Genomic DNA, 13,363 nt, shown 5'->3' on the forward strand with positions numbered 1-13,363 from the left:
AAAGGACAAACACAATGTTTGTCCGCTGGTTTGCTTGCTCGTCACCGTTCAATTCACGGACACAAGGAATGATTTCTTTACCGAATCGTTACTGGCGACGAAAAATGGTGCCTGTACATCAATATGAACCAGCGTAAGGAATGGCTTAGCCAAGGTAAACAAACGACCCCGAGCATGAAACAAGATCTTCATCCGCGTAAAAAGATGTTGTGCGTATGGTGGGAGAGCTTGGTTGAATGAATTTTTTGAGTCTACACCAGGTGATTTCTACCAACGAGGTATTGAAAACCTTATTAAACGTTGGAAATAAGTTGTAAACTACAAGGGAGAATACATTTATAAGTATTGGTGCTCCGAATTGTGCGTTGCGTGCCATATAGTGAAGCACATGAAAAGCATGCTTTTTCATGGTCACTTAACGTGTTCGTTTTGCGGTTACGTGAGGCACTGCATGCATTGGTCTTTATTCTTACCGTAGAGAAGTCATTAATTATAATTGTCGGAGTTGGAGTCGGTGCATTGTTTGCTGACTCCGACCCCAGGTACTCGAAATTTGCTCCAACTCCGACTCCACAGCCCTGGTCTCTAGTACCCAGAGGTAATATGATTTGCAGTGTTTTTCACAGTTCTGCATTTGTAGTGAACGACTTCACCTCAGTTTCTTCATCTCTGGAAAGTTGTTTTGCGCAGTCAGATGCAAGATGGATTCCTCCAGATCAGCACATTTATTGCACAGTGCACCATCTGAGAATGAGATCCTCCACAACGGAAATCGTGGCAAGGCTGGTGACAACGTACATCTGCCCCGGCTGTGACAAGTCCTTGATGCTTTCACGTCCCGCCTCATAACGCTGACACCACGGGAATATGGCGCACCGCGCTAGACACCGCTCTCCGTACACCGCCTTCATCCTGCGATACATTTCTGAAGCACGCTCGCCTTCTGCGCAGAGAAACTGGATAACGGCTCTTTGCGCTGATCTGGCGGAATCCATAATGCATTCGACCGCGCAAAACAGCTTTCCCGGAATGAAGAAACTTCGGTGAAGCCGCTCACTACACATGCGCAACTGGGAAAACCGCCACACCATCTATCGGCAAACACATTAACCCGCTGCGATTTAGATAGAACGCCGCTACAGCAAAAGTCTCCTTTTCATTAGGGCACACCTTATACAACATTGTTTTTTTTTTTTCTTCACTTATACATGTAAACCATATAGGGGTAAATAAATATATGCGTTATTGTAACCTAAACACATAAATGTTTTATTATGAGAACGAGCGCAGTAAATAACATAACACTTGTCCGTTCCCAATGTGGTGCCTGTTATTGAATAGTTGTTTTTTGTTTTGTTGTGGTAAATGCAGGCTGGATAAATGCTGGCGGGGGACTGCACGCAGGGATGATGGGAGCCCTCGGGGATTATGGTATTATCGGATGGGGTGGGGGTCTCCCCTTGTTGTGGGAATGTTTACCCATTGCCGTTCTCTTTACCTGGGAGGCAGCTGAAGTCAGCGGTCAGCAGTGAATGTTGTAGACAGGGATTAGGAGGGCTGATAGGACGGTGACAGTGTGGCTGCGCAATTTGTGCTGACGGCACAGTCTCTTTTTGTCTTCCCAATTACAGGGTCGGCTGCCTGTGAAATGGATGGCTCCGGAAGCATTGTTTGACCGTGTCTACACGCACCAGAGCGATGTGTAAGGATTATCATCTTTCCTTACAGACACAAAAATGCAGAAGTCTGGGTCTAACTAAGCATATTGCAGTGGAAAAAGAACAAAGCTGATGTCATTATTAAATGAATATGCTGACTCAAACATAGACTAACGGCATGTCCGTGATGGCGGCCATCTTGTTAATGGAATCGCTGTTCATCATTTTTTAGCATTTATTTGGACATAATATTCATTTAGTATTAAGGGCGGGATGTCTTAAAATACATCGCCGCCCCCCCCCCCCCCCCCCCGCTGCGATGCTGCCGCATATGTACTAACATATGCGGCTGGCATCGCGGTGCGGTGACGGAGGCCCCCTGCGATACCTGTACACTGGTGTGCGGGGGGTCTCCATCACCTCCCTGCCGCCACACTCTCCCCTCACTCCGGGGACAGCTATGCATGCTGTCCCTGGTGCTTCATCCTCCCCCCTGCAGCCGGAAGGATGTCCGGCTGCTTCACTAGGGGGAGGCAGGGCTTACCTTCCGGGATCCAGGAGGACCCTTCAGGAAGGTAAGCCAGAGGGGGGGTCGGCGAGGCGGCGGGTTTGCGCCGGTGTCGGCGGGTGGCGAAAAGGAGCCCATAGGCTTCACTTCACTGCGGTATCATTTTTGATACATAGGAAAATGCGGTAAAACCGGGGTTTTACCGCATTTTCCATTTGATACATCTCGCCCTAAAGCTCTCCACCCTGTCTGCCTTAAAACTGTCTACCTAGACCAGGCATGTCCAAACTATGGCCCTCCAGATGTTGTGAAACTACAAGTCCCATCATCCCTTGCCATAGTTTTGCTATTAGAGAATGCTAAAACTATGGCAAGGCATGCTGGGATGTGTAGTTTCACAAGAGCTTGAGGGACACAGTTTTGACATGCCTGACCTAGACATTGGGCCAGATATATAAAGCTTCAAAAAGCGATAAAGTGGAGAGTGATAAACAGCCAATCAGCTCCCAGTTGTAAATTTTTCAAACCAAGTCTGTAACATGACAGTTAGGAGCTGGTTGGCTGGCTTTTTTTTCACTCTTTACTTTATCGATTTTTGAAGCTTTATACACCTGGGTCCTGGTACCAGCGTATTCTGCGCTTTACAGGTGCACACAAGAGTACTAAAACAAGACTGTGTAATTCCAGGGGTTAGAGGGCCCTGCTCGCAATCTTACATTATAGGATCTCTGCACACGGGACCTGCGAGTCAGGACCGTGCATCTGGAAGGGATGTTGAACAAGCACACATGGGTTTATGGAGATGTGCACAGCCTTGCAGAGTGATAACGTACCAGCCAAGCAGCTCCTAAATATCATGTTACAGGCTGTGTTTGAAAAATGGCAGTTGGGAGCTGGATGGCTGGTACTTTAGCTTTATCACTTCCAAGGCTCAGTGCATCTGCCCCTAAGGGCCAAATGTATCAAGCTTCAAAAAGTGAAAGTGGAGAGTAATAAACAACCAGCCAATCAGCTCCTACATGTCATTTGTCAAACCCAGCCTGTAACATGGCAGGTGGGAGCTGATTGGCTATCTGTTTATCACTCTCCACTTTATCACTTTTTTAAGCTTGATACAGCTGGCCCTAAGAGAGGCATTAGAATACTGTAATTTGAAAATCTATCCCAAAACTACTTGGCTAGAGGAAGAACACTTTGCTGCAGAGCGTGCCCTTGCATAGCATAATGTCTGACATCCATTCAGTTGGTATTAACCTGTTAATATTCAGGAGGCGTCCTATCTCTAATTATTTTTCATTGACTCTGGAATCGCCGGTTCTAGGCAATGGCTTGGTATCGCTTCGCTCCATTCATGCCCCACGGTGCTGTGTTCCAGCCTGGCCAGTTAGTGCATGAATAATTTGATTTGTTCCATTCAGTTCGGCGTTAGTGGAAGTCCCAACAAAGAGGGGCTGGGGGTAATGGATGAGCTGTCACTTGTCTGATTAAATGCTCAGTTTCAGGTTTGGATGTGGTGCCCGGCTTTCTTTGCAAATGAGCAGGATCAGCAGAGTTCTCCAAGTAACTAGTAAAATGGCCCAGGCAATTAGTTCTACTAGAGTTATCTGTGCATGGCTGCACACCAATGCACCGCTCCCTCCTCCCGGACAAAGGCGAGCGGGGGAGAGTAGCTTGTGAATATTAAATCTCTATTTCTTTTCCCAGATGGTCATTCGGAGTGCTGCTCTGGGAGATCTTTACACTGGGGGGTTCTCCGTACCCTGGGATCCCAGTAGAAGAACTGTTTAAACTCTTAAAAGAAGGTCATAGGATGGACAAGCCAGCCAATTGCACCCACGAGCTGTAAGTCGCCGGTCTATGATGTCTCTCTCCGCTTGTAGGACTGCGTGTTGTGTTGAATTAGGCTGGGACTTGTAGTTCCTCAGCAGCTTAAGAGTCACAGGCTGGTCTGCTTTTTTTTTTGTGAGTGGCATGTTCAGGCATCTGCGGCTGTTAATGATCTGCGTCCTCTTTCTGCCAGGTACATGATAATGAGAGAGTGCTGGCATGCTGTCCCATCACAGAGGCCGACCTTTAAGCAGCTCGTCGAAGACTTGGACCGAGCGCTTACTCTAACGTCTACTGATGTAAGTTCCATGTGTCATCCATTGCATAAGGCCTTCCGCAATCCTCGCAGGAGGACCTGTACCGTAATGGAGTGCAAGGTGCCGTGGCTCCCAGAGGGGCAGATGTATTATGCCTGGAGGAAAGATAAACTGAAGATCAAGTTAAAGGAGATAATGCACCAGCCAATGAACTGTGTTTAAAAATGACAGCTGGGAGTTGATTGGCTGTTGCTTCAACTCATTTTGGGCCAGATGCACTAAGCTTCAAAAGTGATAAAATGGAGTGTGATAAACAGCCAGCCAATCAGCTCCTACCTTTTCAACACAGTCTGTGACATGGCAGGTACGAGCTGATTGGCTGGCTGTTTATCACTCTACATTTTATCATTTTTGAAACTTAGTGCATCTGGCCCTTTACCTTATCTCCCGTTTATCTCTTCTCCAGGCTTAATACATCTGCCCCACTGAGTGTAGAATTTTGAGGGAAAATTTGATTTATTCCATATTGGAATAAGGCTGTAACATAACAGAATGTGAAAAAAGTGAAGCGCTGTGAATACTTTCCAGATGCACTGTACATGTATATGGTGTTTCTGAGGTGAGCTTAGTGTCGGCAATGCTGGCGATGCCGTGTGCATGTTAGCTGTACTTTTAGTTGCCTCTTAAAATAAATCCTACATAAATCCTATGAGGCTTTGTACTAGAATGTGTGAACTATGGTTCAGTGGGAGCAATATATTTTTTATATTGACTATGGGACTAATTCAGACCTGATCTCTGCTGTGCAAAGTTGTAGAGACCTGCAATTAAATCGCCTCTGCCCAGACCAATCCTGCTCCGCGCCAGCCTGCGAATGGATCGCTGAGCGGCGGCCATCTGCAAATCCATTTGCGACTCCCTCACCATCTAATGATTTTCCCTGTCTGTGCAAGAGTGCGTACAGATGTAGTGCCACTCATTCAGCCGGCGGCAGGTGATAGAGCTGCCAACCACGATAATGCCACTGTATAGGTCATTGGTACGACCTCATCTAGATTACGGTGTCCAGTCCTGGAGGCCATATCTCCAGAAGGATATAAATACATTAGAGACTGTACAAAGAAGGGCAACTAAAATGGTGCATGGCCTACATTACAAAATATACCAGGAAAGACTATGGGCCAGATGTATCAAGCTTCAAAAAGTGATAAACAACCAGCCAAGCAGCTCCTACCTGTCATGTTACAGGCAGGGTTTCATTAATAACAGGAAAGGGTGCGGACGCATTCCCGACAGTCGGCATCCCGCTATTTTCCCTCGTGGGGGTCCACAACCACCATAGAGGGAGAATAGAATAGGTGGCGAGCGTAGCGAACCACCGTGCCCGCAGCGTGGTGGAAGAATTACTTCACAGAAAGAGTAGTAAATAAGTGGAATAGCCTCCCATCAGAGGTGGTAGAGGCAAATACAGTAGTACAATTTAAGGAATCGGGACATCTGTCAGAATGAACTTAGGTCTACAGTCATAAGGTCGACCCCACTAGGTCGACTGGCAGGAAGGTCGACATGGGCCAAGGTCGACATGACTTAAGGTCGAATTTGCATAAAGGTCGACATGAGGAAGGTCGACTGGTCATAAGGTCGACGTGGGTTTTTCACTGTTTTTTTATCCGAATGTCGACACAGTCGACATGGACACAGTTGGCAATGAGAATCGGACCCTCGCATCGCTCGCTTCGCTCGCGATGCTTCGGGCACGGTGCCTCGCTGCGCTCGGCACACTATTTTATTCTCCCACCACGCCCTAGTGGATGGTAGGGCATGAAATACCGCCTGTCGGCACATGTCGGCTCAAAAAACAGTGAAAAACCCATGTCGACCTTATGACCAGTCGACCTTCCTCATGTCGACCTTTATGCAAATTCGACCTTTAGTCATGTCGACCTTGGTCCATGTCGACCTTAAGTCAGGTCGACCTTCCTGCCAGTCGACCTAGTGGGGTCGACCTAATGACTGTAGACCTAAGTTCATTCTAATAGATGACCGCTTCCCCAATTTAAACACGCTTGGGATAGGCATATTTATATCCTTACAAAGAAATAAGGATCAAATATGGTTTGAGGTAACATGTTTAAAAAAAGGGGCAGACTAGATGGGCCAAGTGGTTGTTATCTGCCATCAAGTTCTATGACGTGCGCGCACGAGACACTCGCGCACCCCATTCCAACAGAGCTCTCCACCGCCTCCCCGCCAGTCCCCGCCACGGTCTATTACAAGTAGACGACTCCTGCTTCTGCAGTGATCCAAGGGGCATCCTAGGATGTAGCATTGGATCAAAGCACCCACCATTGGGCAGACATGGTGCTGCTCAAGCCACCCATTGTTGAGTCCAGGAAGTTTCCACGCTACGATAGTGAACCCTGTCCTCTTTCCACCACCTAAACACTAGCAACACACCTCCTTTTTCAAAACGGAGCCCGCCGCTGCCCTATCCCCATCACCAACACAGCGTCAGATTGTCAATCAACGACTATCTAATGCTGACCTGCATCCAATGTCGCAGGACCCGTTCTTTCCAGATGCCCTTAGACATTTGCCTATACTGTCTATGCCTGGGATGGCTCTGGCTATCAAAGCTCAGAAAGAGGTACAGTTGAGAGCGATAAAGTACCAATTTAACTGCCATGTGACAGGCTGTGTTTGAAAAAAGACTGGAGCTGATTGGTTGGCACTTTATCTAGCCAAGGGCCAGATGCACTAAGCTTCAAAAGTGATAAAATGGAGAGTGATAAACAACCAACCAATCAGCTCCTGTCTGACATTTTTCAAACACAGTCTGTGACATGGAAGTTAGGAGCTGATTGGCTGGCTGTTTATCACTCTCCATTTTATCACCTTTGAAACTTAGCGCATATGGCCCCAACTATGATACATAAATATGTGTGTAGGCATTGCATCAAAGCTGAGGGAGCTAGATTACTACCGCACAGCTCTTCCCAGCGAATGTTCCGTGTCGCTATAGGAACCTTGGAGTTCCGCTGGCTACAAAATCAGGTTTCTTACACACAGAGAACAGTATATATGCAGTGGTTAATACTCTGCGACAATGCACGCTTGTTGCTTATTACAACTTGTCTGAGCTCCTACCCTGCTTTAATTAATGGACACTGGTGTACAGTATGTGTACCTAGGCCTGATCTAATTAGTCCCCCTCCATTTGCACAGCATCGCTCAGTCGCTGCTCTCTGTAGAATGTCTGGAAGCAGAGTTTGTCTCTGTGAGTGCTGCAGTTCTGCATCCTTACATTTCCCCGAGCCCCAGTACACAAAGGCGCTCTGTGCTGAGGCTGGGGCACCTTGTTTTCTTACACGTAATTGAAGTAATTTGTGTGAAACGAATGACGTGACTTTGAAATCTGCAGTCTGTGTTTCTGTGCCCAAATGATTAGACCCTATCGATCACCGGAGTCCGAATGTTTTCTAGTGGAATAAAACGTTTCTTTTACCTCAGAAATTACGTTTCTTTTACCTCAGAAATTGAGCCCAATTCATCTTTAAAAAATGTTAGCTTCACAACTGGGTATTAAATGTGTGAGGTCACTTAGCAAATTTGAATATTGTTTATGCAAACCTGATAGCAGTAATGCCTGCTTACCGGTGCAGCTTTTCATGTGGGCATACTGCGTGCGGTCCAGGCGGCCATTTTGTTGTCTGAACCAATATTCATTCTATTCGCTAGTAAACCTAGATACATTTGTACTTTTCTGTATAATTTCAATTAAAAGTTTGTTGTTAAAATGATTCTGAGCATTGCTTCTCTCCATAAATATTGTATTTGCTATTAAATGAGTAATAAAGTTAGCTTTGTTAGAGTTGACAGCAATAGAACACTGCCACCTGGTGGCCAAATGGTGAAATATCCATTTTTTTTCCTTTTGTTCATTTAAAACCTCTTAAATACTACTGTTCACAAACACTGCCTTAACCACTTTTTTTTTTTTTTCAATTTTAGGAGTACCTTGACCTCTCTGTGCCATTTGAACAGTATTCACCAGCGTGCCAGGACAGTCACAGCACTTGTTCCTCAGGAGATGATTCAGTCTTTGCACATGACATTCTTCCAGATGAACTGTGTCTTCCCAAACACCAGCATTACAATGGCATCATCAGAACATGAATTTCAGCTGGATACACAAATGGGAAGGACGTAGACTAGAGGTGTAAGGACAGGACTTCCGGATGCTTTTTTATTTGAGCCGTACAAATTACTTGCTGTATATGAAGTCAAGAAGCACTGTTTGGCCTGAAGGAACTTACAGTATCATGTGCCAAGTAACAGAGAACATTAAAAAAAAAATTATATTAAATATATATATATATTTGAAAAGAAGAATGTTAACGCTAGGGATCATCGTACTGTGACCTCTAGTGATCCGCCGATGAGCAACCAATCTGTGCCTGCAATGCTAGGAGAAATCCAATGCGTGAGCAAACATGTCTGTAAAAATTGTAAACTCCTGATTTTTTTTTTTTTTTTTTTAGTACTCTTAAATTATATTTTTTTGCGAAAACATTATCTGAAACTTAAGACTATGAAAGGCTGCTTGTTATGGCGCTGGCATAAACACATGGTTGCCATTGGTTACATGCGGCACGAGTAACAGTGTACTAGGGGTCCCCTTATTCATCACCTCGGCACTTCATGTAGAGCCCTAAGCACATGTAGTGGGGAAGGATCCAAATGTGGCTTTGTAAGCGCCTCTAATACTGGTAGGACACTTTGCTGTGTATGGGATTTGGGCTAAAAATTTAGTTTGCATTATTTTACTATTTATTAAAAATAAAAATTTAGTGGTCGATCCTATTAGTGCCGAAGGGTGCGAGTTGCCGTGGGTGCCAGTCGGGATCCCGACAGTCATTTACCCAACATCAGAATCCCGACAGTCATTTAACCGACGTCGGGATCCCGACTGTTAAAACACAGAGAGACGGGTTCCCGACGGCCACCTGCTATTCTCCCTTGTGGGGGTCCATGACCCCCATTGAGGGAGAATCGAATAAGTGGCGAGCGTAGAGAGCCACCCTGCCCACAGAGAGCCCGCAAGGGGCTTTGTTGCGCTCGCCATGCTGTCTGAGTCCGGCCAGTCGGGATCCCGACGTCGGGCTAATGACTGTTGGGATCCCGACTGTCGGAACCCTATACCACACCCGTTGCGGTTCGGGTGCCATTTAAACGCTGAAAACGTCACCCGAATTAAGCCTATCTCGCACCCTTCGCAGGGCCGAATTCGCTTAATATTGCTCACACCCCTATGGAGGTTCATGCACTTTTAAGCAAATTCAGTCTGCCGTAAAGTGCGCCCAGTGATGTGATGATTCGCGAGTGCAAATCATCCGCACCTAATATGTTCGACCCCTTAGTTTGCAAACGAATACAAGTTAGCTAAAAATATCAAACCTTAATCTTCACGTTCATTTGCCGTAGCTGGTAAACTATGAAACATCGTATTTAGTTGCCAACAGTTTTAATATTGCCGAATTCGGTCATTATTAAATATGGCCCTTTATATTTTAGTACAGAGGTGGTGCTATATGCTTTGCCCATAAGAGACCTGACCTTTAAAGCAAGAGCAAGCAACTTGTGGTTCTTTAGCTGTTGAATGCAGGTAAGCATACATCAGTAAAAATCTTGGGTATTTGAGTTACGCGTTTCACTTTTCAGAATAATAAATATTCATATCGCACTTAAATATATATATATTATGTATGTATCTTCAGAAACCTGAAAGCAGAGGTGTTCAGTCTACTTCAAAACAATTTCTTACAGATAACCATGCAAATGAACATACACACATAAAATATTATCTATATAAAAAATATATGCAGAACTGTAAAAATGAAAGCGATCTACTTCCAGCTCAGAGTATAGTATACATGTCAGAGGGACGCCTTGTGTACCATCTATTTTAATAGCTGGAATAGTGCTTCATAGCGCCTGCTTGACATCACATTTTGAAAGCATTGCAATCTGGGATAACACTGATCCGGTGAATTCTACCATTTGTTATGGTCACAGTTTTGTTTTAAAAATTGTTATTTTTGTTTAACTTGTATATTTGTAAAGTTATTTATAGACGTTATTAACCTATATGATCTTTTGCTTACATAGTTGTAGCTTTGATACAAACCTCATACTTCACAGAGTTTAAATTTAACTTATTAACAGTCCAGAGAAATTATATTCTGCTTTAAGTTTTTTTTTTTTTTTTTTTTTATTGTTTTGGGTTTATGCGTTTTATTCAATTACCTGAAAGTGTAAAAAACTGTATAGTACTTCTAATTAGCTGCATTATATGATTGTATGTATATGTATATATTTGCTGTTTTGTAGAGAAGGGCAGTGCAGCGTTGAAAAGAATATGATCTACAACAGCTTTCAAGAGAGCACCCTAATTTATATTGATCATTTATATCTTCATTTACTGTGTGAAAACCGGTCACATCTTTATTTGTTAATGTGCAGTTGTTATGATAGTATGCGAAAGTAATAATCAAAGATCTAAATCCGCACAAGACATTACTATGAACATTTCTGAATAGTCTTCTATTTCCGCACTAAACTATAATTGGTATTAGTGCTCCTTTTTCTTGATTAACATCTCAAGGTCATGTAAATTGTCGTGCATCAATGCTTTTATTTTAATACAGTATTTATTTAGTTCCAACTGCAATGAAAAAAAAATTCTACTATCTGGCAATAAACACATTTTCTAAATTGAATAATAAAATAATTTTGTTAAAATATGTTTGGCACAGATGGAGTTCACCTCTTTTTTTTTTTTTTTTTTGCCTTTTAATGTGAATGTATTTTTATCTTCTATAGACAGCCAAAAAAGCCTTTTGAAATTTTTTTTATTTTTTTTTTTATTTCTTTTTGCACCATAGGCTTACTTAATAGGCTGGGTACGCAAAACAGATGTACATTTTTTTTTGTCTGTTTTTTTTTTTTTTTTTTTTTATAAATATAAAAAATGTATGCTTCTAGTGCCTGTCCAATTAATTTTATCTTAAATGGCATGCTTTGAATTTACCAATGTGCAAAACAATTATTTGGTACACATAGATGGCATGTGGGCGACTAAAGCACTGTTTTGACCTATAATATTTTGAAGCTCAATTTACATTTTGGTGCCGCTGTTCCAGAAAGAAATTGTAGGCAGGTACAATGTTCAGTTTTCTCTTTTCTTTAATTTTTTTTTTTTTTTAATACAAATATACAATATAGAGAAAAAAATAATGTTTGTTCAGGTTGTCCGCAATACCTTTTGAAAATAATATTAAATGGTTTATTTTTATTTTATTTGGGGGGGGGGGTGTTTTAATTTAAGAGAGGTATTTTCTTACAAATGTCTGCTAAATGTGTACATTCCGGGTACCGAACACATCCTTTCTTATATCCGTAATGACATAAAAAAAAAAATTGTACAAAATTGTGCATGGATTGAAATGTCACTAGATATTATAAATTTATAAATATATATATATAAATATAATTTATTGAGTTTTTACAAAATGTATCTGTTGTAGACTGAATTAACATTTTTCTTAATGAACGCTTATATAGTTTTATAGAAAGAACTATCTTTACAAGCTAAGTGAAGCTGACTTTTTCTTACATTTTATACTGAATAAATTTGCATTTGCAGGTTTTCATGCAGTAGCTGGATTATGTTAGAAAAATGGGTTTGGTTTTATTTGATGAAATTGTATCTGGCTTGTGCTGCTAGTGTGGAGTTGTAAGACACCAAACCAAGTTCCATTCTGCTTTTTTTTTTTTTTGTTAACTTGGCAAGCATAACTTTTACCAAAACAATAAAGATAAACACGACTTGTTACTGTGTGGACATTTTACGTTAATGTCTCATATGTTAGTTTATTTGACTTTTTAGGTGTTTTGAACTAGGGATCGTTCAGCACCAATTGCCATTGCTCTTCAAAAGTAGTCACACTTGGATGTGGAAGGGATTGGCCCAGTGGTTTCCAAACTTTCAGGGTAGAGATAGGCTGTGTAACAAAAAACTGTAAGTCATAGTGCTCCTGTTTTATATGCCATAGCGCAGTACTGACTTGTCCCTTTTTAACCCTTTTTTCTATACCCTATTGCTCCTCTGTTGTATGCATAGTGTGTATTGTGTGGTTGTACTATGGCAGATGGTACCTCAAAGGCACCTCACAAGGTTACATATAAGAGATGTACAGTAACACTAAGTTTACACCACAGTCAGGGGGTTATATATATATATATGTGTGTGTGTGTGTATATATATATATATATATATATATATGTATATGTGTGTGTGTGTATGTGTGTGTGTATATATATATATATATATATATATGTGTGTGTGTGTGTGTATGTAATAATTGTACAGAACCCCAGGTGTTACCACCCTAGCAGGAAATTCCTGAATGGGCTTCACGAGTTTGCCGACCCAGTTGAATTAATAGAACAACCATCTCCAGAACCGGTTTCGCAGGGGTTAGAGGACCATATTGCCATGGTGAAATCAACTTGAAAGTTAGACGATGAAGCTTTATTGCCAGCTCGTCCCCAAATGTTTGGTAAAAGATGCAGGCAAGCAGCTGCTTTTCCTGTGTCAGAGAGTTAGACCGCCATTTAAAGGATGCTTGGCTAAGTGTTTTCAGGTATCAAGTAGACTCTTAACTTCATACCCCTTCCCTGCAGGTAGCAGAAAAGCATGTGAGACCGCGCCCTCAGTGGATTCGTCAGTCTGGCGTCTCTCCAAGAAGACTGTACTCCCTATTCCGGGTGTCTCTTCACTTAATAGGAAGCTGGAGGCTACTTTAAAGACCATCTACACAGCCGCAGGGGTATTACACCATCCTACCCAAGTTTAATGTTGTGTAAATAAGGCAATGGAGGCCTGGGCAACCCAGATCTTCAAGGAACTTTGAAGAGATCCGGCGGCGGGTGATTTGGTGGTTCTGGCTGACCACATTAAGGAGGCCATGGCCTATCTCCTAGAGGCTTCGGCTGATGTATGTCTGGTGGCTTCACGTATTTCGGCTCTGCCCATTTCCGCATGCAGGGCT

General features: G+C 42.8%; 1 protein-coding gene across 2 annotated transcripts in view; it reads left to right on the forward strand.

Annotated features, from left to right (window-relative positions):
• The window catches only part of FGFR3 (fibroblast growth factor receptor 3), a 78,908-nt gene extending 66,766 nt beyond the window's left edge, over positions 1-12,142 (forward strand). For both annotated transcript variants that reach the window (XM_083150931.1, XM_083151016.1), the window contains exons 15-18: positions 1,632-1,702; positions 3,871-4,008; positions 4,187-4,292; positions 8,262-12,142. In XM_083150931.1, the coding sequence (XP_083007057.1) occupies positions 1,632-1,702; positions 3,871-4,008; positions 4,187-4,292; positions 8,262-8,426 (480 nt within the window). In that variant the 3' untranslated portion in view covers positions 8,427-12,142. The remainder of the gene's footprint in view (positions 1-1,631; positions 1,703-3,870; positions 4,009-4,186; positions 4,293-8,261) is intronic.
• Positions 12,143-13,363: the final 1,221 nt, after the last annotated feature.

Source organism: Crinia signifera, chromosome 1 (genome assembly GCF_055691185.1).
Source record: "Crinia signifera chromosome 1, ASM5569118v1, whole genome shotgun sequence".
Classification (NCBI taxonomy): Eukaryota; Metazoa; Chordata; class Amphibia; order Anura; family Myobatrachidae; genus Crinia; species Crinia signifera.